Source organism: Heterodontus francisci, chromosome 3 (genome assembly GCF_036365525.1).
Source record: "Heterodontus francisci isolate sHetFra1 chromosome 3, sHetFra1.hap1, whole genome shotgun sequence".
Taxonomy (NCBI): Eukaryota; Metazoa; Chordata; class Chondrichthyes; order Heterodontiformes; family Heterodontidae; genus Heterodontus; species Heterodontus francisci.
Window position 1 is genome coordinate 45,423,664 of NC_090373.1, and position 26,320 is coordinate 45,449,983.

Sequence of the window (26,320 nt, forward strand, 5' to 3'; positions counted from 1 at the left end):
GGCTGTGGTCGCTTTCCTTAGAGCAGAGAAGGCTGAGGGGGGACCTGATTGAGGTATACAAAATTATGAGGGGCATTGATAGGATAGATAGGAAGAAACTTTTTCCCTTAGCAGAGGGGTCAATAACCAGGGGTCATAGATTTAAGGTTAAGGGACAGGAGGTTTGGAGGGGATTTGAGGAAAACCTTTTTCATCCAGAGGGTGGTTGGAATCTGGAACACGCTGCCTGACGGAGTAGTAGAGGCAGGAACCCTCACAACATTTAAGTAGTATTTAGATGAGCACTTGAAACGCCATAGCATACAAGGCTACGGGCCAAGTGCTGGAAAATGGGATTAGAATAGATAGGCGTTTGATGGCCGGCATGAACACAATGGGCCGAAGGGCCTGTTTCTGTTCTGTATAACTCTATAACTCTATTCCACAGCCCTGTACAAAATACTCATTCATAAATGACAGAAGAGCAACATTCAAGTCAGAATTAAGTGACGCTGACAGGCAGCTCAGCTTTAGGGAAGGAATTACTCACAGAATATATCTGTCAGCTGGCATGGATGTAAGCACAGTCTGTTTAAACCATCTCACACCATTGCACCAGTTTACCATATTCATAAACTGATGAGGCACCTGCACTTTTACAGTGACTCCTGAAAGCATCGAACTCTGCAGATACCAATGCTCGCTCTCTAAAGTTGTGTGGGTGCATGACCACACAACAATCTGGAATGTGCAACAAATAGGCTGTGCACAAACAGCGTTGCTTTGAAGATGCACGCGTGTGCAGCTACACAGCCATCTTGAACATACCATGCACTGCAAACAACAGGCTGCGCACAGCAAAGAAAAATTGGTGTGAATGTTGACAGGTACCTGCCGCCAGGGCAACCAATCCTCCATCATTCATACTTAAACCGAGGCCCCATCCGCCCTCTCAGGTGAACATAAAAGACCATATGGCACTTCTTTTCAAAGGAGAATAGAGGAATTCCTCCAGGAGTCCTGGCTAATATTTAACCCTCAACCAACATATGTAAAATAGATTATCTGGTCATTTATTTTATTGCTGTTTGTGGGACCTTGTGTGCAAATTGGCAATGTTTAATTTCCTACATTATAACTGACTACACTTTAAAAGTACCTTGTATGTTGTAAAGAACTTTGGGACAACCTGAAGTTGTCAAAGTCGCTCTATAAATGCAAGTCTTTCTTTCTATCATCTCTGTTGGTGATTAATTCAGCACCATTATTGCACATTTCTGGAACGGTTTCACTTGGATGTAATTTTTTGATAACGCTGCTTAGGGACCTCTGCGACTGCTCCGGACAACTACAAATTTAACTTTAAAGATGTGTTTGTAGCTTATGTATTTAAACTAAAGAAATTTTAATTTACCAATATTCTGTCTCAGCTACGATTGCTTCTTTTTTTTGGAGTCACACACAAACATGGGGGGGGGCGCTCATGCCACCATAATCTGTGTGACTAATGCATGTAGCCTTTTTAGTACAGTTTTCAGCAGCTGTTAACTTGTGGAAGCTCAGCAGGTTTGGACAGTTTCGCTCTCATAAATCCAGCCATTTCTAATTCAGAGATAGGCTAATTTGTTCTAAATAGACAGAAATGGGTAGACACTGCCAGTAGTCATAATCATCACAACATGATACTAGTTACAGACAGGGAACATGGAGAGAAATTACTGATTTATCTTTAATTTGTGTAAATAAAATGTGAAGTTAGAATAAAATGACATTTACTTTCTAACATTTATTTTGCTCCTGCTAAAGTAATGTTCTGGTAGATTCTAACACAAAAGACAGCTTAATTTGCTCTCACCATATAAAATAAAATCTAAAAAAAATTCCCATGCTGTGCAAGTATCAGCTTTCGATGCAAACACTTTTACACACATGGATAACTTGCTAGAATATTCAGAGATAGCCCATCTCCTCCCCAGTTTTAGTTGCAAAAACAATGTTTAGATGCTCGGAACTTTTTATAAAATGTGAGTTGAGTGGAAAGTCAATCAGATTAGGTTACAATAACCATGCTCATATTGTGCTGTAGTCATGCTGTGTTTCAACATCCTGCTCCCTAAGATTACTCCCTGTTTCGGGGCATGCTGCAAATCAACAGATAGAGGTTTTGAATGCTCAACCCAGATCCTGGCACTATACTCAAATTAATCTCTTGAAAATATGTTCTCAGGATGCGAGAGATGCTGGCAAGGCCACATTTATCACTTGACTTCAGTTGCCCTGAGAAGATGGTGGTGGGCCTTCTCCTTGAACTGCTGCAGTCCTTGCACTGATCATGCTTCCATGCTAGTGTTAGGTAGGAAATTCTAAGATTTTGATTTGGCCAGGATGAAGGAATGATAATATATGTCCACAGCAGGATGATGTGCAAACTGGAACTAATGGTGATCTCATGATCATGCTGCTCTTGTCCTACTTGTTGGCAAAGGTTATGCAATTGAGGCACTGCCCAAGTCAGCTTGGCATATTTCTGTAGTGTATCCGATGAATAGTACACACTGCAGCCACAGTGCACTGCTAATAGAGGGCGTGCATATTTAGTCAAGTGGTAGAGGAACCGATCAAGCTTCTTGAATAAAAGCAAAATACTGCAGATGCTGGAAATCTGAAATAATAATGCTTCCTTGAACAGAGGCCCAATCAGTCCCCATCCACCATTACCACCCTCCTCCACCTGGCTCAACTCGTTCTCACATTGAACAACATCTCCTTCAACTCCATTCACTTCCTTCAAATCAAAAGGTGTTGCTATGGGTCCTAGTTATGCCTGTCTTTTTGTGGTGTAAGTCAGACATTCCTCGTTCCAGTCCTACTCAGGCCCCCTCCCCCAACTCTTTTTCCAGTACATTGATGACTGTATCGCTGCCATTTCTTGCTGCCGCCCTGAACTGGAAAACTTTATCAACTTTGCTTCCAATTTTCACCCTTCTCTCACCTTACATGGTCCATCTCCGACACTTCCCTTCCCTTCCTCGACTCCTCTGTCTCCATCTCTGGGGACAGGCTGTTCACTAATATCCATCATGAGCTCACCGACTCCCATGGCTACCTCGACTGCACTTCTTCACACCCTGCCTCCTGTAAGGATTCCATTCCATTCTCCCAGTTTCTCCGTCTCCGACGCATCTGCTCTGATGATGCAACCTTCCACGACAGCGCTTCTGATATGTCTTCCTTTTTCCTCAACCGAGGATTCCCCCCCCCCACTGTGGTTGACAGGGCCCCCAACCGTGTCCGACCCATTTCCCTCACTTCTAACCTCACCCTGTCCTCCCAGAACAGCGACAGGGTTCCCCTTGTCCTCACTTTGCACCCCATCAGCTGACACATCCAAATGATCATCCTCCGCCATTTCCACGACCACCAAATGGATCTTTCCTTCCCCCTCTCGTCAGCATTCCAAAGGGATCATTCCCTCCGTGACACCCTGGTCCACTCCTCCATTACCCCTGACACCTCGTCCCCTTCCCATGTAATCACAAGAGATGTAACACCTGCCCTTTTACCTCCTCGCTCCTCACTATCCAGGGCCCCAAACACTCCTTTCAGGTGAAGCAGCGATTTACTTGTACTTCTTTCAATTTAGTATATAGTATTCGCTGCTCACAATGTGGTCTCCGCTACACTGGGGAGACCAAATGCAGATTGGGTGACCGCTCTGTAGAACACCTCCACTCAGTTCAAAAACAGGACCCCGAGCTTCCGGTCACTTGCCATTTCAACACACCACTTTGCTCTCATGCCCACATCTCTGTCCTTGCCCTGCTGCAGTGTTCCAGTGAACATCAATGCAAGCTCGAGAAACAGCATCTTGTTTTCCGAATAGGCACTCTACAGCCTGCTAGACAGAACATTGAGTTCAATAATTTCAGAGCATGACTGGCCCTTTTTTATTTTTATTTCATTTTGTTCCATCTTTTTTTTTGAACCATGTGCCTGCCTACTGTTTTTTTTTCCATCAGCTACAGATGATTAGACTGAGGATATTTCCCTAAGCAACTATTGTAGCAATGCCCTGAGGCTTCGATAAGTGTCCAACAACCATAACCATATTCCCTTGACCCTCGCCCCTGCAGGTTTTTCCCCTTGACCTTCACAGATTTCAGTTTTGCTAGAATTTCTTGGTTCTATACTCGGTTAAATGTTGCTGTGAAGTCATGATATTTAAGGGGTGATTTTAACCACATCTGCCAGATGGAAACCAGGTATGGGGGTGGGGCAGTAAAAGTCACCAGGAATTTAGCTGCTGAGATCCTGCTCTCTTTGCACAGGCTTCAATCTTAACTTGCTCTTTTGAGTAGATGAAAAGGACATCTACTGGAAACTGGCAGGGTCCTTCATTAAACCTGCTCCGACAATGTCATTGACGACAACTGCTATTTCAACTCTGGGCCTCAACGGGGAAGTGGTTGTGGCTTTCCTGTCAGGTCAACCCAATGGGAGGAGCAGCCAGGGCTAGAAGAGGGAAGGCTTTTTTTTGGACTTTTCCTTGTGTAGCTCCATAAGGAATGTTGTTTCTTCCCCATCCCAGGCTTCCCTCCTCAACCTGGATTGCTTGGCCCTGCTGAAACTCCCTCCCCGCAACTTAACTGAGCATTAGGGACCGTTCCTTTGGTCTCCAGCAGCAGCTTCCTTCTATCTGACACTGAGCTTCCACTCACCGGCCAGCTGGAGTTTCCTGTTGGATTTGAGCAGGAAACTGACTGGGGGGGGGGGGGGGGGGGGGGATCCAAACAAAAGAATTAGCTAGGCCTCGTGCTGGGTTTGCCACAAGCCACAGTCCCTGCTTGCCCAATTCCCAAACTGGGTTAAAATCAGGGGTTTAAATATACCCAAGAGGCAACTAATTGGAAATCAGGACGAGTTCAGATTACAAGATTTACTATTTCTACACTGACAATCAGCTTTGAGGTTTGATCTGCTCACTTGTTGACAGCATAAACTGAGCTCAACATCCAGTCCGATAACAAGTTACTAAAGTCAGCAGCTAGAATACCTCAAACTTGTCAGATTAAATCTTAGGGTTGCAGCCACGAGGTGAGGGGTGTGGGTGGTTCCCACTGTTCAACTTCAACCTGACCGCAGCAAGTGTTTTTTGTTATCAGGGTTTAATCCCTCTGTGTTTTATTTGTCAAATAAACAGACAATGACAGGTTTTCTTGTAGGTATAAAACAGAAGATTAATTATTTATTGAGCAATGTGCCTTATCCCAAAATTGTCACAACCACAACCACTCACTCATTCACTCGCGCACATACGAGACAGATCAAGAGAAAAAGGGGTGACTGGTTTTCAAGAGAGGTCGGGTTTTGGGGTTCATGGTAAACCTGTTGAATTCTCTTGAAAGTCAAGTTCTTGTTGGTTGCAGGCCTGAAATGTTTGGAGGTTTCTCTTTTGGTGGGAAGTTCATTTTGAAGTCAGAGGCTCACTTCTAATTCACTGCTGCATAAGTTGAAAATGTAGAATTTACAGCAGGGCGCCTCGTTTCTGGCTTGCTGGATTTTCTCCCGCATGTTAGCTGGACAAGTTTTTTGGTAATGTTTCTTTCTGGGTCAGTCTCTCTCTCTCGGGCTGCTTTTTTAAGGTAAAGATTCATCACGTCATGTTCTGGTAGGAGACGCTTTGGTCTCTCTCCCATGGTGATCACACAATGGCCCAGGATGAGAATAATAGGTTATGATGTTTCCACTTCATACCTTCTTTGTTTCAGTAGAACCCATTCAATTCAGGAATATTTCAGGATGGTATAATTGACACTTCTCAACAGATATTAGGGCAATGCTCGAATACACATGTGGCCATCTTTTGCAGCATTGTCCATTTTTTAAAAAGGCAAAGTCAATTTATATTAACTCTTCAGTTTGAGTCTGTATTTATTCATCGTCTCACTTCTCGTAAGCGTGACATTAGTGAAAATCATTATGTATGTTAACAGATCAAATTATTTACAACTGGCTTACACATTCTGAAGAGCAAAATATGATTCAAATCTTAAATTCCATATTTTATCAAGTCAGAAATTCTGGAGAAGGGACAAACCCACCAGTTTACATAAATATAGATGAACATACACGTACAATTCAAGTGGAATTGTCATTTTCCTCTATTGCTAAAGTTGCCTCTGGGAAGCATAGTTTCCTCCTATTTGCCAAGCATACATTCTCCTTCCTTTTAAAGCTAATGATTTTGAGTATTATCCCTTTACCCGGGTGGGTCTTCTCACACTCCTGGACAAGTTGCTCGTCATCTGATAGAAAAACCTTTCTTCATTTCTGGCCACCACGTTATTGATACTACAATAGCTATTTATCTCCTAATCTCTCCTTCCTTGTATCCTCATGATGATGACTTAGGAACTCTCTGGCTTCTGAAACTGGATAACTGTGTAATCTTACACCAGTCAGCCTTCCCTTCCTCCTACAATTTACTGGTTACTAAAGCCCAAGTTTGGTGTCAACTATCCACTGCTTCTTAATCCATCTTTCTTCTGACACGCTGTTCAATGTTGTGGCATCTTGCAGCATGGGCCTCGGAGTTCAATCAACAAAAACATATATCCACATACTTTGTATCAATTTCTTCACATTTATTGTATTTGCTGAATCTTCTAAACTTGGTCATTCTTGTGTTATTCTACTCTGGGTTCACCAATAGTAAGTACCACCATTTAGTTTAGACTTTAGTCCACAGTAAGACAGGCAGTAATCAGATAGTTAAGTCATAAATTAGTCAGGTTCATGTTGCTTCCGGCAATGTGTTGTCAGCTGAGCACAACAGACTGACAATCTATGCAGACAGCGAGGTAGATTTTCAACTTGCCCCCAGGTGTAGATCAGCATTCAACCCCCTTAGAGAAAACACCCAATGTTCTTTTTCATTGGCAGTTTCAGTAATCGGCAGACAATTTACACCCAAGTTAAAAAGTTAAAGTTAAAAAAAAAGGTCTTAAACATTATACTGTATCTGTGCATCATCTGACATCTACTGGGAAATGTTGGAATTGCATCATTACTGGTCTCAGTCAGCCAACGAGACTTTTGAAACCCCAAATCAATTCACTATTTGCTGTATTTAGCTCATTCGAAAAGAGTTTCTAAAACTCTACAGGTTGAATGATACAAGTATTGTAAGCAAAATCTGAAGTAGCAAAATTCTACCTTATTCAAGTAACGTTCATTCATCGCTTTTGCGATCTGCTTCATTTCACAACGTTGATCTGCTTCACGTTTCTGCTCATTCAGTTTCTCCGCTAAAGTTTCAAGCTCAGTGAGAGCCATCTGAAGAGGTAGTCTATCAGGGTGTCCCCTTGGAGTGTTCTTTAGCATGTCCTAAAAAAGTCAGTAAAACACACATTTTCTCATTATAAATTGGAGAAAAAAAATTAAGGTTTTGTTGGATTTGGTAATATTATTGGAATCAAGAAATATGTATCATTTATTATTGAAAAGCAATCGTGAAAGAAATTAAATATCAGCTTATTTGAAGTGACTGAATACAGGTCACTAGCACATTGAAGAATCTAAACAAAAAATAACTTGCTGTCATGCTCAGCAAGGTGAGGGACGTCAGTGCTGGGGAATGGAACATATTTGCATGTCTGGCATCGTGCAATACAGGTACAGTAAAACACTGCGCAATCATGCTCCCCCTTGCAACAGGTCTCCATGCCAGTTTCAGAAGATCACCCCCAAGTACACCAGCAATATTTTCATTTTTAACAGCAACACTATGACTTTTGGGTCAATTGGGATTGTACTATGTTGTTAACCGTGGAACTGGATTGATACTCTTCAAGCTCATTTCATAGGGGATATAAAAAGTTTCACTTCAATAGTTTGGGCAATGTTTGAACTCAGATCTCTGATGTAAAAGGTGAATTTCTAATCCAGTGGAAGACCTAGTCCTTTTGCTGAGCTTGCTTTTTGATGTAACTAGTCTCTGAGATTCAGTGATTATTTCTAATGTTTAAAAGACTCCTACCATCACTACTCCAATCATAAGCTTATCGACGTATGGAATGACTGGTCCTTTCATCAATAATAAATAGATTGCTGAAGTTAACATCTCCTCCAGCTCCAATTAACACAGCAAGAATCTGTATCAATTAAATATCAGAAATGCAATATCTATGGATACTTATCATCGATTGCGGAGAAAAAATATTCTCAGAGTGAGGCAGAAAGGAAAGTACTTATGTATCTTAATCCCAAGATAATAACAGAAAACAAATGATTTTACAATGCTGTATCTTATTAGACAAAAAGTGACTCTACTTGCATCAAGATGAATGTGTTTACCTGCAACAAAAGAATGAACTGTGGAAAACGCTGAATTGGCTTCATCATTAATCCATACAATGTAATGCGATCAGAACTTGACTCATGGCATTGCTGGTGAGGAAGAATGCACATTTAATACAGCAAGCAGATACCATATGGATCATTTGGTCACAGTCAGTTTCACCAAGGCATTTGTAAAATAAATCCTTCCAACTGCATTAAAAAAATTACTGTAAGTCCTCTTCGGTTATAATACATTGACACATGATGCATTTGTAAAAATGTGCGCATGGCACTGCAAACATAGCACAATGCGGCAACGAGAGTCCTTTCCAGGGTGGTTTGGGCCCTGGAGACTAATTCCAAGGCATGGCAGCATTATGGTTACATTTGTCCAATGCATCATTGCCTGGTGGGTCTAGAGTTTCATATATAAACCTTAGGGCCGAGGATTTATATTAATCAGGTTGTGTGAAAAGTACTCCAGAAGACTGGTGCATGAGATGTGCAGGGAGTCCGGACCAATCCTGGCAATGCACCAGGAACAGGGGGTAGCATTTTGAAGGAATTCTCCTCATTCTACTTCAAGGAGCAATTGAGTTTCTGGAACTGGGTCCTCTTCTGCAATGCCTCAATCGACACTGACAGCATTTTGGGGTGAAGAAGGTATCAAGGAGTCCTCCTGCCACCAGTTCAGTGAGATGAAACCAATAGGGCTGCAGTTCAGAGGAAACTGAAGATTTGCTGATGTTCGTGCTAGGAGGATCTATAGGTAAGTGTGCAAGATCCGATCTGAAAGCACAGTTCAAAATCAACAATAACTTTTACAAGAATGACTGATCTTTAGATGCAAATAGAAAATGTGAAGGATTGTGCCCTCTATCACAGGGTTCCATCTGCGTAGTGGGTCTAAATGGATAGGCTATCCAATCTGCCAGATTACCTCTCAGGCAGTGATGATGAAATTTTACCCTGATACGTCCTAAGGTTAATCATAATTGGTGCTTCTTTTAACCTATCAGAGATAAGGAAGGAGCTCAAGTGGAATCCCAGAGGTTGTCTGATAGGACTGCATTATTTTATAAACCGATATTGTTAGTTGACTAATAGACTGTAGTACGGATTTGTAGAGCTGGACGTGCACCTGCCGTACCCCACTCAAGCCCAATGTCTTTCCAAGTCACAGGTGAGAGTGGCAAGGCAAAGAACAACTAGTTGGTGCATGAAAGGTGATGTGGAAGACACATCAGCTGTTCCTGCAAATGGTTGAGCAACACCAAGGAGCAGCTATCCTACCTACTCTCTGTTATGACCGACCACTCAAGACAAAGCCCCCAATCAAAATATATGACTCTGATTGCTGTGGAAGCAACACACTGTCAATTCAGTCCTGCCACTCCACAGATCGCCTAATATATCACTTTAAACTTTCCAAATTAAAAAAAAACACAGCCAAATTGACCATCTATTAACCCCCAAATGAGGCTAACCAAAACAGGTGCCTTTAGATCAACAAATTAAACGTTTAATCAGAAAATCTAAATTCTTAAACATTACCAAGATATAAACAACATTTAAAATAGAAAATTAATGTCCTTGCAGATTTATGCAAGTCCTCACAACCGCCCAATCGGGGGAAAAGAAAATGTCCAATATTCAAAACTGCAGCTCCTCTTTCGTCCAGCGATGCCCTCAGCCAATCAACAACTCACAAGCACTTAATGAATCAATTTGGTTTTAGAATTTTGAGGGGTGAAAAAGTGATCAGCCTAAAATTCACCTTCCATCAGTTTAAACTATCAGAGAACTCTGTTAGGTTTATGCTGGTCTAGTTGTCTATCTGTGCCTTTGAGTTGAAACAGTGCTTCCAATATAAGGCAGTTCAAAATTAAATTGCAACATTGTATCTCTCGATCCTCAGTCTCTGAGTGGCTGTATCCAAGGACAACCAGCATGCACATTTGAAGCTAGCTAGTACTTCCACTCTGAGTGGCTGTAGTTTCCTTGCTCATAGTCCCTGGAGCCTGTTGCCTTAAAGCAGCACTGTTCCTTTTACAGCCTTAAAGGCACACTGCATACTTCCCAGAAAAGAAAAAAAATCTACAGGATCATAACACCTTGGCGGAATGAAATGCCAATCCTGAAATGTGTTTCATTACAATGTGTAAGAAGCTACAAACTGAAAAAAAATGCTAACACATTCCTTCCCACATTTACTGATATACTCTATTAATAATTTACAGCATTCTTTTATTCCATCACCATCCACATACGTTAACATGGTAACAAAGCATCAGCGATAACATTATTTTTCCCCAAAATGTGTACAACCCTTAGATGATAAGGCTGTAACAACAGACTCCATCTAAAGATTTCAGCATTTCGGTTTTTAAACTTTTCCACAAATGTTAATAGGTGATGGTCAGTGTATATTAATATCTCCTTATAGTCCCGGCGGACATATATCTCAAAATGTTTGACAGCAAGTAAAAGCCCCAATGTTTCTTCTTCCACAGTGGAATATTTTTTCTGATGACAATTTAGTTTTCTGGAAAAATACCCTACTGCCGGATTCGTCATCTTGCAGTAGAACTGTACCAACTCCCAGGTCATGAGCATCAATCGCTAATTTAATGGGTTTAACGAAATTTGGAGCGGCCAACACTGGTTCATTAATTAGGATTGCCTTTAGCTTGACAAAAACTGCCTGGCATTCATCTGACCAAAGCGCTTAGTTTTTCTTTTTTTATAGCAAGTCGGCTAAATGAGCAGCCACAGTACTAAAGTTCTGTACAAATTTCCAGTAAAACCCACACATCCCTAAAAATCTCATTCTTCCCCATTTCGACTTAGGGACAGGGAACCCCATTAAGGCTTGCACCTTTGCTGTTTTTGGTAATACCTGACCTTGCCCCACTATGTATCCGAGGTTAAGTTACTCTTGCCTTTCCAAATTCACTTTTTTCCAAATTTACCATTAAGTCCGCAGCTTGTAACTGTTTAAACAAAAGTTTTAATTGGCTTAGTGTTGTTGCCAAGTGTTGCTATATATTAGTACATCATCGAGATTTCCTACATGGTTGGGAACACTGGCCACCACCTGATTCATTAATCTTTGAAAAGTTGCTGGGGCATTTTTTTAGTATCTCCAGTATCTTTAGCTTCAGTATTTGAGGAGTCGCGAATGGTGCTGAACATTGTGTAATTATCAGCGAACATCCCCACTTCTGACCTTATGATTGAAGAAAGGTCATTGATGAAGCAGCTGAAGATGGTTGGGCCTAGGACACTACCCTGAGGAACTCCTGCAGTGATGTCTTGGAGCTGAGATGATTGACTTCCAACAACCACAATCATCTTCCAACAACCACAATCATACCTTTGCACTAGGTATGACTCCAACCAGCTGAGAGTTTTCCCTCTGATCCCCATTAACTTCAGTTTTGCTAGGGCTCCTTGATGCCGTACTCGGGCAAATGCTGCCTTGATATCAAGGGCAGTCACTCTCACCTCACCTAGAGTTCAGCTCTTTTGCCCATGTTTGAACCAAGGCTGTAATGAGGTCTGGAGCTGAGTGGCCCTGGCGGAACCCAAACTGAGCATCACCGAGGAGGTTATTGCTAAGCAAGTGCCGCTTGATGGCACTGTTGATGACACCTTCCATCACTTTACTGATGATTGAGAGTACACTGATAGGGCGTTAATTGGCCGGGTTGGACTTGTCCTGCTTTTTGTGCACCGGACATACCTGGGTAGATGCCAGTGTTGTGGCTGTACTGGAATAGCTTGGCTAGGGTTGTAGCAAGTTCTGGAGCACAGGTTTCAGCACTATTGCCGGAATATTGTCAGGGCCCGTAGCCTTTGCAGTATCCAGTGCCTTCAGTCATTTCTTGATATCACGCGGAGTGAATCGAATTGGCTGAAGTCTGGCAGCTGTGATGCTGGGACTTCAGGAGGAGGCAGAGAGGGATCATCAACTCGGCACTTCTGGCTGAAGATTGTTGCAAATGCTTCAGCCTTATCTTTCGCACTGATGTGCTGGGTTCTCCCATCATTGAGGATGGGGATATTTGCGGAGCCACCTCCTCCAGTTAGTTGTTTAATTGGTCTCCACCATTCTCGACTGGATGCGGCAGGACTGCAGAGCTTAGATCTGATCCGTTGGTTGTAGGATTGCTTAGCTCCGTCTATGAAATGCTGCTTATGCTGTTTGGCATGCAAGTAGTGCTGGGTTGCAGCCTCATCAGGTTGAGACCTAATTTTGAGGTATGCCTGGTGCTGCTCCTGTCATGCTCTCCTGCACTCTTCATTGAACCAGGGTTGATCCCTTGGCTTAATGGTAATGGTAGAGTGGGGGATATGCCAGGCCATGAGGTTACAGATCGTGGTTGAGTACAGTTCTGCTGCTGCTGATGGCCCACAGTGCCTCATGGATGCCCAGTTTTGCATTGCTAGATCTGTTCGAAACCTATCCCATTTAGCACGGTGATAGTGCCACACAACACGATGGAGGGTATCTTCAATGTGAAGATGGGACTTGGTCTCCACAAGGACTGTGCGGTGGTCACTCCTACCAATACTGTCATGGACAGATGCATCAGCGGCAGGCAGATTGGTGAGGACGAGGTCAAGTATATTTTTCCCACTTGTTGGTTCCCCCACCACCTGCCGCATACACAGTCTACCAGCTATGCCCTTTAGGACTTGGTCAGCTCGGTCGGTAGTGGTACTATCGAGCCACTCTTGGTGATGAACATTGAAGTCCCCCACCCAGAGTACATTCTCTACCTTTGCCACCCTCAGTGCTTCCTCTAAGTGCTGTTCAATATGGAGGAGTACTGATTCATCAGCTGGGGGGAGGGGGCAGGAGGTGGCAATCAGCAGGAGGTTTCCTTGCCCATGTTTGACCTGATGCCATAAAAATTCATGGGGTCTGGAGTCGATGTTGAGGACTCCCAAGGCAACTCCCTCTCGACTGTATACCACTGTGCCACCACCTCTGGTGGGTCTGTCCTGCCGGTGGGACAGGACATACACGGGGATGGTGATGGAGGTGTCAGGGACATTGTCTGTAAGGTATGACTGCGTGAGTATGACTATGTCAGGCTGTTGCTTGACTAGTCTGTGGGAAAGCTCTCCCAACTTTGGCACAAGCCCCCAGATATTAGTAAGGAGGACTTTGCAAGGTCGACAGGGCTGGGTTTGCCGTTGTCGTTTCCAGTGCCGAGGTCGATGCAGATTTCCTTCCCTTAAGGACATTCGTGATCCAGATGGGTTTTTGCAAGAATCGACAATGGTTTCATGGCCATCATTAGACTAGCTTTTTAATTCCAGATTTGTTATTCATTGAATTCAAATTCCACCTCTGCCATGGTGGGATTCAAACCCATGTCCCCAGAGCAATACCCTGGGTCTCTGGGTTACTCATCCAGTGACAATACAACTACGCCACCGCCTCCCCTTAAATCAACAATACCTTCTCAAGGGCAACTAGAGATGAGCAATAAATGCCAGCTTTGCCAGAAATGCCCACGTCCAGCGAATAAATAAAAAATGCACCTGAATTTAGCAGAGATCGTGACTGTACACCTGCTGGTACCAGCTTTGAAATTACCATTCGGAACTGTACAATGTACTTTAGAAAAGAAATATGTAGGAGAAGAAAATGCAGAGACAATGCCAATTTTGATCCAATACAATACAACCTTTGGAACACATGTTTCAAAATACACTTTGTTGCAGTGTTAAACAAAGTATTATACAATAAAATTGAAACCAATGATTCTTATTAACAACTAGTTCCACTTTAAAATGCAGCGCAGCATCTGAACGCACTTCACAATTGAGGACAAGGCTAAAAGCAACAGCATGATGATAATTAGGGGAGGTGACTAAAGGAGTCATGGGCCGGAATTTTACGTTGGGCGGGAGGTCCCGCCCACCAGCCAAAAGGTTGGGGGCGAGCCCACCTCTTCCGGGCCTGGAAGCCATGCTATGACTTTACGTGGCCCAGGACCTTAATTGGTCTCGGGTGGGACTTCTGCCCCTCTGAGGCAGGAAGTCCCGCCTCCAAGAACTGCCAGCCAATCAGCGGGCCTGCAGCATCAACGGGAGCGGTGACTACCGGGACCACACCCAGCCAGAAGAGCAAGAGGTATGCCAGCCCCGGGACGAAGGCAAGTGTGTGGGGCCTCGTCGGGGACAATTGGCCAGGTTCTGGCAAGGCAAATGGAGGGGGGGGGGAGAAATTTAATGCAATGGGGCGGCTTGTGCCATGGTGCCCGATCAGGAGGACACCCCCAAGCAGGTCACCAGGCTCTACTGGGCAGCCTCTAGGAGGTCCTGAGTTGTCTGCCCACCACTGCTAATATACCTGCGGTGGCAGGAGCAGGCCCTTAAGTGGCGGTTAATTGGCCACTTAAGGGTCTTAATTAGCCTGGGGCAGGTGGGCTGTTTCTCGCTGCCATCGCTTGTAAAATTGCAGCCGAGTGGGAGGGAGATGAGAACGGCACACCCCACGTCCCACTCAATTTTATGTCCCCCACCTCCTGCCACGGGGCGTACAATTCCAGCTATCAAAACAGTAGGTTTATAAGAAACCTTTGAAGGTGAGAAGAGAAGTAGCAAGATTGAGGGGTTAAGGGAGAGTGTTCCAGAGTATGGGAAATAATAGGTGGAGATTACACTCCATTAATCCACTGGATTAGCAGTCCAGGCATTCCATGTATTCTGTGCATGGTTTTGTTCTCTTTTTCTCTTCAGGTTTCTCATGCTCAGGTACATTGCTTGTCAGGCATGTGGGCATTCTTCATGTACAGACAAGATAGAAGTGCTGGCAGGATCACAAGCGTGTCTAATCCAATCCTCATACAATGCTTATCCATGTGCACTTCCCAGCTGGGGCTTCAGGATGGAAATCAGGGACTGAATTTTGTCCAGCTCCCGACGTCAGGCTCTGTGGCGGGGAGGGCCAGAAGATTGGAGTGGCAGCGGCCCACCACCAGGATTGTCGGGCCTGATCCTCCCGACGGCGGCAAGGCTCCATGGCAGCCCCTGCGCCGCTCAGCGACAGGACCTGACTTTAAATATTGAAATTCACTTTTTACATACATTTAAATACAATTCCCTGCGATCTTACCGTTGGATCTGGATCTTCAGTGCAACGGGCTGCACTCACGCACCTTCACTTTACTGTCCAGGGAAGCTGGCACCGCCAAGGTGGGGAAGGGAGAATCAGGGCATTTTTAGTGCAGTGGGGGAGGGGGACAGGGTCAACTCTGCATTCTTGGTGTGGTGTGGCGTTTGGGGGGTGGGGGTGTGGTGGTGGGGGGGGGGGGGGGGAAGAAGTGGGGTCAACTCTGCAATTTCAATGCATTAGGGGGGCAGGGAATGGGCCAAACATTTAATTTCAGTGTAGTGGTGGGGGGCGTGGCGGGAGAACAGGGGCAACTCTGCATTCTGAGTAGGACTAGCAGCCCTGCGCAGAGACAGCGTTGCGAGGCCGTCCCCACCACGTATATTTAAGTGGGCTGCTGGGCTCAAGATCACAGCAGCATGGCAGTGCGTGGCCAATGCGTGCAGGCTGCCATTTAGTTCGCCCACCACCACTCCTGGAGGGGGGGGAACCAAAATTCAGCCCCAAGAGTGGGACCTCAGGGAAATTTTCTCTTCCCAGCTTGGGTACACATTTGGCTGTTCCATTGCCACCTTGGCAAAAATTGGGAAGAAAACACGAGATCTTCCTGTTTGGCACTGCAACAACCCAAAAAGCGCACTCTGTGATTAATTTTTACAGTTAAAACAACATTTTACTTTCACCAGATTCTTTACTTACTTTCAAAAATTCTAGAAAGGCAGGTTTCGTGGCACACACTTTCTTAATAATTCCCATGGCAGTGCTGAAATTGTTCACGTATTCACTGTATGCATCAAGTACCATTGACTTAGAAAACTGCAACAGAAATAAAATTATAACTCTGAAAATCCAATACATTAGTTTGAAGTAACCCATCACTGAATTCCAAATTTTACTTGATAAACAAACACCAAGTTTATTTATTCTCCAGCCCAGGAGGATTACCCTTCATCATCAAACAGTTTTTTTCATGTATTCAATTGAATTTGGGTTGCAAAAATTCTCTAGATGGGGTTGAAGATGAAAGGATTGAGTTTCAAGCACAAACAATAAGTTCAGTTTGAAAAGTCAACTTAAAAAGGAGCAAAGTTCAAGTTGAAATTTTGCAGACATCTGCATAAGCAAACACTGAACGATGCAAGCTTTCTTTGAAACTATTTTGCCAAATTGTCCATTCATTTTTGCTGATTAAACAGATCCTGCAATTGTTTTCACGGATGTTTGAGCTACAGGGTCAAAAGGCGACAAATCTGAATGATACCATTGTAGCACTGCGACACTAGTAACAGCACCTGCAGGAACTTAGAACTTTAAACAATCTGCTTGAAATAACTGGTCCAATCATCTCATTAACACAGGTCAAAAATTAAAATTTATTAAGTTCAATGATCAACTTTTATTTATCAGTTCTTTGTGAATCATTCTGAATTTCATTACTGTTGCTCTGAAACTAGCATTTACAGGTCCTTCCAGAAAGCCTTACTGATTTTTCTTAAGTGTTCAGTTTCATTTGCTATATTACAGTAGACAGGAATCTTGTGCGTGCTGGAACCAGGTAATGATTTTGCTGCATCACCTCTGAAACACTTTTCCATCACTTTCCTTTCTAACCTCATCATTATACTCAACTTTTCTCAATCACTTCCTTTCCACTCTCTCCCGCCCCACTCTACCATACAATTATCATGTCCTCCTCATTTCAATAACCTCCTGTTTCTTTAAGGATCTATCCTACTATGCCCACCTTTGCAAACATCCAACTGAAAATGGAGCCTTGGTATATAGCACAGTGGTGGAGGCTCGTTTTACCCATCGCTGTCTATGTTCCATGCCCATACTGGTCTCTCCACATCGGGCAAAAGCTAATTAAATTAGCCCATTCACAGTTACTTCAGACAACGAGCATGTGCACTTTATTAAATACTATTTTTTACTATCTTAATTATGAAAGCTTTTAAAATTTTAGACAGAACACAATAAAATTTACTTCTGGTGGATTTAAAGGAGGGCAAGTCTTGTAAGATATATTTTACAAAAAATTATACTTATTACATAACCCTCAAAATTCATACCGTTATGAATGAAATATTGTGCATTACTAAATTTATTCTACTAAACCAATCTTAAATGTAATTAACATAGCAAAAGCTTCAGGCAGGACCTGTGGTCTGTGCAGCCACTTATCTAAAGTATGTCATTGGTACATTACTAATAATTCTGAATTTGATCTATTTTTAAATTATTCACAGGATATGGCCATTGTTGGCAAGGCCAGCATTTATTGCCCATCCCTAATTGCCCTCAAGGTTGTGGTGAGCTGCAGTTCATATAGTGAACGTACCCCCCACAGCGCTGAGAGGGGGAGATCTGGGATTTTGGCCCAGCAATGATGAAGGAATGTGGTATATTTTTAAGTTAGAATGGTGTGTAACTTGGAGGGGAACTTGCATGTGATGCTGTTCCCATGCAGCTGCTGCTCTTATCCTTCTAGGTGGTAGAGGTCACTGGTTTGGGAGATGCTGTCGAAACAGCCTTGGCGAGTTGCTGCAGTGCATCTTGTAGAAGGTGCAAACTGCTGACGTGGTGCGCAGGTGGGGGGAGTGAATGTTTAAGATGGTGAATGGGGTGCCAATCAAAGGGACTTCTTTGCCCTGGGATTGTGCTGAGCTTCTTCAGTGTTGTTGGAGCTGCACTCATCCAGGCAAGAGGAGGCTTGTGCCTTTGGGGTATCAGGAGGTGAGTCACTAGCAACAGAATATCCAGCTTGCGACTTGTTCTTGTAGTCACAGTATTATTTGGTTGGTCCAGTTCAGTTTCTAGTGACCTCCATATTGATGGTAGGGGATTCGACAATGGTAATGCCATTGACTATCAAGGGGAGATCATTAGATTTCTCTCGTTGGAGACAGTCATTGCCTGGCACTTGTGTGGCGCGGGTGTCACTGCAACTTATCAGCCCAAGCCTGAATATTTTCTAGGTCTTGCTGCATGGGGGCACGGACTGCACCATTATCTGAAGAGCTGTGAATGGAACTGAACACTGTGCAATTGTCAGCGAACATTCCCACTTTTGACTTTAAAATGGAGGAAAAGTCATTGATGAAGTAGCTGAAGATGGTTGGACCTAGGACACTGCCTGCGGAACTCCTGCAGTGATGATTGGCCTCCAACAACCACAACCATCTTCTTTGGTGTCAGGTATGACTCCAACCAGTGCAGAGTTTTCCCTGATTCCCATTGACTTCAATGTTATTAGGGCTCCTTGGTGCCACACTGTGTCAAATGCTGCCTTGATGTAAAGGGCAGTCACTCTCACCTTAGCTCTTTTGTCTAGGTTTGGACCAAGACTGTAATGAGGTCTGGAGCCGAATGGTCCTAGCAGAACCCAAACTGAGCATCAGTAAGCAGGTTATTGGTGAGTAAGTGCTGCTTGAAAGCATCGTCAACGACACCTTCTATCACTTTGCTGATGATTGAGAGCAAAATAATTAGCCAATTTGGATTTCTCCTAGTTTTGTGGAAAGGACATACCCAGGCAATTTTCCACCTTGTTCGGCAGGTGCCTGTGTTGTAGACATACTGGAAAACCTTGGCTAGAACTGCATCTGGTTCCGGAGCACAAGTCTTCAGCGCTACAGCCAGGATGTTGTTGGGACCCTTAGTCTTTGCTGTATCCAATGCTCTCGACCGTTTCTTGATATCATGTGGAGTGAATCAAATTGGCTGAAGACTAGCTTCTGTAATGCTGAGGACCTCAAGAGGAGGCCAAAATGGATCATCCACTCAGCATTTATGGATGAAGATGGTTGCAAACCTGTCAGCCTCGTCTTTTGCATTCATGTACTGGGCTCCACCATCATTAAGAAAGCAGATGCTCAATAGAGCCTTTGTTTTTAATTAATTCATGGAATGTGGGCATTGCTGGCTAGACCAACATTTATTGCCCATTCCTAATTGCCCTTAAGAAGGTGGTGGCGAGCTGCCTTCTTGCAGAGCTGGTGCTTGGGATGTAGGTATACCAACACTGCTGTTAGGAAGGGAGTTCCAGGATCTTGACCCAGTGACAGTGAAGGAACAGCGATACAGTTCCAAGTCAGGATGGTGTGCGGTTTGGAGGGGAACTTGCAGGTGGTGGTGTTCCCTTGCATCTGCTGTCCTTGTCCTTCTAGGTGGTAGAGGTCACGGGTTTGGAAAGTGGTTTCGAAGGAACCTTGATGAGTTGCTGCAGTGCATTTTGTATATGGTACACACTGCTGCCACTGTGTGTTGGTGGTGGAGGGAGTGAATGTTGAAGGTGGTGGATGGGGCGCCAATCAAGCGGGCTGCTTTGTCCTGGATGGTGTCAAGCTTCGAGTGTTGTTGAAGCTGCATCCATCCAGGCAGGCGGAGAGTATTCCAGCACACTTCTGACTTGTGCCTTGTAGATGGTGGACAGGCACTGGGGAGACAGGAGGCGCATTACACGCCAGAGAATTCCTAGCCTCCTCCTCCCATTCGTTGTTTAATTGTCCATTATCATTCACGACTGGATATGCAGGACTGCAAAGTTTAGATCTGATCCGTTGGTTTTGGGATTGCTTAGCCCTGTCTGTTGCATGCTGCTTCCATTGTTTAGCATGCATGCAGTCCTGTGTTGTAGCTTCTCCAGGTGGTACCTCATTTTTAGGTACGCCTGTTGCTGTCCCTGGCATGCTGCTCTGCACTCCTCATTAAATCAGGGCTGATTTTCTGGCTTGATGGTAATGGTAGAATGTAGAATATGCTGAGTCATGAGTTCACAGGTTGTGGCGGAATACAATTCTGCTGTTGTTGCAGATGGCCCACAGCACATAAGAGCTGCTAGATCTGTTCTGAATCTTTCCCATTTAGAATTTAATGACAAGAGCCTGTCTAGTTCCTTTGCAATACCTATTGTTTCTTGTTTCACCACCATGCTCTGTTCTACATATTTACTCTTTTCGTAAAAAAAAAAATCTCTCTTCAGTACCCCTTCCAATAACTGAATATCCTTTCTGAACAAAGCCTCCTAGGATTCTTGACACTGCATTAACAATCATGTTGGATTTTAATTCAAAGACTTACTGAGGCAACAAAGACATCTCCAATCATTTCAACTGAGTCCCACTCAGTCACACGACTAGCTAAGGCAATCTGGAACAACGAATGGCATTGAAGAATCTCCTTTATTCGGTAAAACACCATTTTTAATTTCCTTTCACTTAATAATTTTGGATCCACTTCTGAAAGAGGTTTCTCATATTGCTGTAGAGAGAAAAAAAAACAATCAAACTTATCATGCAGGCCCCCACCTGCCAAGAATGAGGCACATTAATTTCGCCACACGGACACTAAATTTCAAATTGTTGCTGGGAAGAAGAGAAGGCCTGTTACAAGAAATTGCCAGGCCCCTGACGGAAAGACATTTTTGCATATTAGCAGTGTTGGAACAAAGGAGCTATCCCCTGCTCCCAATACACAAAACAGATCTGGTCAAACTAGTCAGTCACCCTGCTGGCCAACTTGGGGAGTTTTAAATTGTAAAGACTGTGTTTGAACTGGCAGAAAGCTCTTGGCTCCTGGATTGAAAAGAGTCTCTCCTGTCTGCTCCCATCTCTTTCTCACGGAACTCCAAAACCCACTGAAGATATGTGAACCCCAAGAGAGAGAAAAGTCTCCTACAGTGAACAAGGTTTAAGAATAATACTGGGCCCCAATGAAAAGCAAGACCATATCTTCAATCAAGGACTCTACAGTGAGCTCGAAGCACAGCAACAAAAAACCCTCCTCAGAGATTGCCTCAAACTTTTCCACTTTATTTTTTCTTCTGCTCTTTTCTGTCCCTGCGTGTATCGCGTATGCATGCTAGCGTGGGTGCGTCGTGTATCCATAGGCGTTAACCGAATTAGAGTTTAATATATTTCACCTTTCTTCTTTAAATCTAAGAAAGCCTGTTTGTGCTCATTTCCTTGCCTTATAATTGGAAAGTGTTGAACAAGGATTCACCAAGGCGGAGCTCAAAACACAGTGTGTTTAAAATTAAAATCTGTTACAGTAAGACTAGGTGAAGGCTGAGAGGGACCCCAAGACACCTTTCTCACCTGGTCATAACAAACTGTTTACACTTTGTCCAAACATAGTTTCAAACCACAACTTTCTTCTTGTGTATAGATCAGTATCAGACACCATGTAGTACATTTAATGGTTAAACTATTAAAGCTTTTTCTGTCCCAGAACTCAGAATGGCTGAGGAGAAAGGGTAGAGACTTTCCACATTTTAAATATAGAAAAGTCTTACAATTATCTGTAATGCAATGGCTCTTATTTCCAAGTAATTAACTACAGTTGACCACATAATAAACGTCCAGTGGGTTATATACATCATTAATTCGTTCTGGTCTGCATGAAACGCTGATCAATGTTTGTCATGACCAGCACCACTGACAGAAAAAAAACATGCAAACTGAGATAATCTACTCCCAGATTTCTTACAATGTACATTTTTTGAAAACTAGAGACACATGGGAGTAATTTCCAAGCAGTAATATAAGCTTGATATTTGGAGGTCTTTGTAAATGACTCCTACCTACTCAACATGTCAACGTTTCAGTGAGATTACTGACTTGTAATCATTCCTGGGTCACCATTTTGTAAGATTTATTTTGGTAGCAAGAAAGGATTTTGGTAAAAAATTGTGAATGGTTGAGAGGCTCCAAACGTTTAAAAAATTATACATTTTTAAACCACAAACTTCTGGTTGTCATAGTGATCCAAAACCCACTAACAAAATCCAACTGGGGAAGTTTAGTTGGCTTTGCACTCTAGCTTACCTCCAGAATTCGCTTTAACGCATCCGTATAATTCTTCTCACTTTCAACAACTGAACCAAGAATATATCGCCTTACAACCTATGTCAAAAGTAAAGTTCATTCTTATGTTAGATAGAGTTTACTAAAAAGGCCATTTAAAGAATGTAATTAATTGTCGACTAGATTAAATATTTCAATCTAATTTTAAATCATAATTATTACACTGCTTTTAAAAGATTAAATTTACCCATCAACAAGATTAGACTGTGCACCATTAGTAAAACACTAACATTTGAAAAATGGCAAGTGGTGGAGCTCTGAGCAATGACTGAATCATTTGTGAGATACCAATTGTCATGAGAGTTTTAGAACCTGATTCAAAATGATTTCAACAGGGTGATCTGAAATTCACAATTAACAGTTGATTTCAATTCCAAAAAGTAATTCTTAAAACAGAGAATGTTGTTACCCGACACAGATATGAACTTTCTCATTCTTCAGTTGTAGTTAGCCATTGCAGCACTGCATACTTAGTTAACTTTAAATCTAACACCTGAGGCTACCTGGTATGAATCCCTTATATATCAATAAAGGGATTTAAAAAAAAAAAGTCTATAAACTAAATAAAAATACTTAACTTAAGCTATATGATTTTTACATATTTTTTCCTTCACAAACAAATATTTCCTATAGGCTACACTTTTAACTGTCTCTTTCCATTTTTCTCCTTTTCCTGTCAGTGTGTTCTAGTTTTGGTTTGTGTTAGATAAAATCAGAATGAATCTCAACTGGCTCCACAGGACATGCACATTTTGTGCTTTAACATAAAGCAGGCGTGCACAGCAAGAAAACCTGCTTTATTCTACAGGATGCTATTAGTGTCTTAATTTATTCAGTAAATCACAGAATGCTCCCACAGAGTTTGGCAACCAAGTCCCATGCACTTATATGCTGCAGTTTTTGGCATGTTGATAACTCAAGAGTTCATTCTGGAAAACCGCCCAAGCTTACAATCACGTACCTGCTGCTGTGTCAAACCCTCTGGCATTGGCGTCATTACTGGCTCTGGATGTTTGCAGTCCACATCAATAAAGAGATTCTGTTCTTCTTCTTCCAGACACCCAAATCTGTGATCTGAAAAAAAAAAGTGCAAATAAAGATTAGTGCTGTTATAAATCACCAGGTGGTGAACACTGGTGGGCAGGGTGTCTATGGTGCGACATATTGGTGCCTCTGCAGGTGCAGCACTGAGTAACCTCTCTGATTTCTGGAAAAATAAAACTCCTCTCATCTTGTTCTCATTTCTTTTTTTGAAGAAATTCCTTCCCCAAAGGGTCAAATTTGAAGCTGAAAACATGGAGATTTCGAGGATTGCCATTTCTTCTCACTTCTGAGGGAAGTTATTACAGCTTTTTTAACTTCAATAAATGTGAGATGAACTCTACAGGTCAGTCATGGAACTACAGCAGTAAAGACGCCTTGTCTGGGATGATTTTGCAGTCAAAGCAGCACGCGAAATAGAAAATGTTCCATTCCACAGCATTAAGTATCAAGATTAAGAATTTGTGGCTCAGCTATAATCTGCGTCCTATGAAGGATACACTATCCCTGCAATGTGCCTCACCTCCATTTTCAGAAGAGCTGTGATTTGTTGCATGAGTTTCAACAATTCTGTTGGCTGCAAGAGCCATTCTCCAATCACCACATTAAACACTGTTTTATTTTTAGCCATATTAACAAGCTGGTAGAGCAATATTTAATTAGGAAGAGGGTAGTTGGTTTGGGGTCTGAGATGCTGAGTGATCTCTACAAAAGAAATCTGATGAGGTGCACTTGCTCAACAGATACATTAAAAAATTCAGACTTCTTTATTCAGTAATGTTAGCCAATGCAGATTAGAAATGCCTCCGAAAGATTTCCTTACACAGGCCTACTCTTCTCAATGGTGGCTGTGACATACCCAATCCCTCAGCTTGCACTCTGAATCTACTCCCTAACCGAATGAAGATGACCAACCAAGTAGCATACTCCCAAAATGCACCAGTGTTACTCTATGCAAATGTTTTTCTGCTGGACTGCAAGTCTCACTATGCAGATTAAATGCGTCAGCTTCTGTTGAGCTGAGCGCCTAACTTAAAACAGTCTCAGTCAGTGGCCCACCTTCTGATGCTTTAAAAGCTACAGTTCAGAATTTCTTACTTGATAAACTAATTTTTTTTTCCTCCCAAGTACAGACCTTCCAATTGGAAATCAGAAGAGCTAACGTTAAAGTTTACTGCATCGTCAGTGCTATTTAACAGACAAACCATGTAACAAAGTGCACTAGTAGCCAATGTTTAGCTGCCCCCTTGTAATAAAGTAGACTAGTAGGCACAATTTAACCACACCCCTTCCCCCACCCCATAATAAAGTGGACGAGTAGGCACTATTTAGTGCCCCCACCCCATAAAAGGCATTGTATTAACACCCCTCCCTATAAAATAAAGTGGACTAGCCCACAATGTTAAGCCTCCTAAAAGGCAGTGGGAAACCCAGTTGACGAATTGGAGTGTTCTGGTGAGTAACTGCAACGGAAATCGTATGGACCTGGGTTTGTAACTGCAATGAATCAAAGATGATTTTCGCTGCTCTGGTGAAGGCAACGTTAACAAGCTCCTGGCTATTTTTGAGTACCAATGTTTCTAATTTAGAATTGTCTACCATGCTCTCTGGCTTGAAATTGACTATCAAAACTAAACTCCAGCCCCTGATTAAACCTCGAGCAATAAGAGATAGGCTGGGTACTGTTAGCATTTTCATTTTTATGAATGTTACAGATCTTACACTTGGCCAAGTTTTAAAGTGAACTAACGGTGAATAATTAATTAGTTGCAGATCACTTACACCCCTTTTAGGCTGTGGTTAGCTTCTTGGACAACTCAGAGGCTTGCCTACTGGTTTAAATGGGTAAATGCACAGCAGACAGTGGGACTTAATCATACAGAACAGAAAGGTCACAGGTTCAATTCACAGTCTGTTTCAGCCAGGACAATGGTAGGGGTGAGAATAACCCAGCATTCACAGTCCTCATCATGAGTCAGTAACTCATGCTCCAAAGCAGGAGTGTGCCTGGCCTAGGGCGGGGGCAAGCACTGTATAGCAAAATTGAACATTCATTCATTCAACAAGCTTATGGCATTTTATAAACATTTTTTGAATTTTTCATACTCAGATTAGCCCAAAACTTTTGAAAAGTGCATATGCCTTCTTGATAGAGTCTGCTGAAATCACAATTGATAATGTGCTTTGCCCTGCGATGTTAGCCCTTTTGCCACTCACCTTGATACCTGTGTCTAATAAACGAGCGTCCTCTTTTAAGAACGGCAGCTTTGGTCTTTTCTATTCCATCTTTAGTACCTTCCTTTGCAGCTTTCATTAACTGTTGCATCTGGAAGTTAACAAAACATTTAGCACGTTCAAGAAGTATTAGAAAATATTTCATTTGAACTTTTGGAGTCAGAAATATCCAAGTAACAAAACTCCCTGATGGATCACTGAAATTTTGAGATATGTAACTGGGCTGCATATGTCAGGAAGGACTCCAGATCAATTGCTGGTTTGTGCTGAGTTAATTCACCTTAGCCAAGCCTGCAGTAACAGCACTGCAACTGACTTAATGTCCCTCCTGAATGTCTGTAGATGAACAAGGCTCTTACCATCCATGATTGTGTATGACTGCATTGATATTCAACAACTAGGATCCATAGCTGCCTTTCATATAGTAAAATGTCCCAAAGCACTTCACAGGTGCGTTATCAAACAAAATGTGACACCAAGCCACATAAGGGGGTATTTGGGGCTGATGATAGAGGTAGATTTTAAGGAACATCTTAAAGGAGGAGAGGGGTTTGGGGGGGGGGAACTGCAGAGCTTTGGGCTTTGGCAGTTGAAGGCACGGCCTCCAATGGTGGATCGATTAAATTCGGGGATGTCCAAGAGGTCAGAATTAGAGGAACTCCGATATCTCAGAGGGTTGTGGGGCTGGAGGAGGTTACAGCAATGGGGAGGGTCCACGCTATGGAGG

General features: G+C 42.9%; 1 protein-coding gene across 4 annotated transcripts in view; it reads right to left on the minus strand.

The window, feature by feature from the left end:
* The window catches only part of arhgef10 (Rho guanine nucleotide exchange factor (GEF) 10), a 346,362-nt gene that overhangs the window by 152,367 nt on the left and 167,675 nt on the right, over positions 1–26,320 (minus strand). For all 4 annotated transcript variants that reach the window (XM_068021752.1, XM_068021735.1, XM_068021744.1 and 1 more), the window contains exons 10-16: positions 25,576–25,684; positions 23,279–23,391; positions 22,279–22,356; positions 20,534–20,713; positions 16,151–16,267; positions 8,335–8,427; positions 7,195–7,365 (exon numbers count right to left, since the gene is read on the minus strand). In XM_068021752.1, the coding sequence (XP_067877853.1) occupies positions 7,195–7,365; positions 8,335–8,427; positions 16,151–16,267; positions 20,534–20,713; positions 22,279–22,356; positions 23,279–23,391; positions 25,576–25,684 (861 nt within the window). The remainder of the gene's footprint in view (positions 1–7,194; positions 7,366–8,334; positions 8,428–16,150; positions 16,268–20,533; positions 20,714–22,278; positions 22,357–23,278; positions 23,392–25,575; positions 25,685–26,320) is intronic.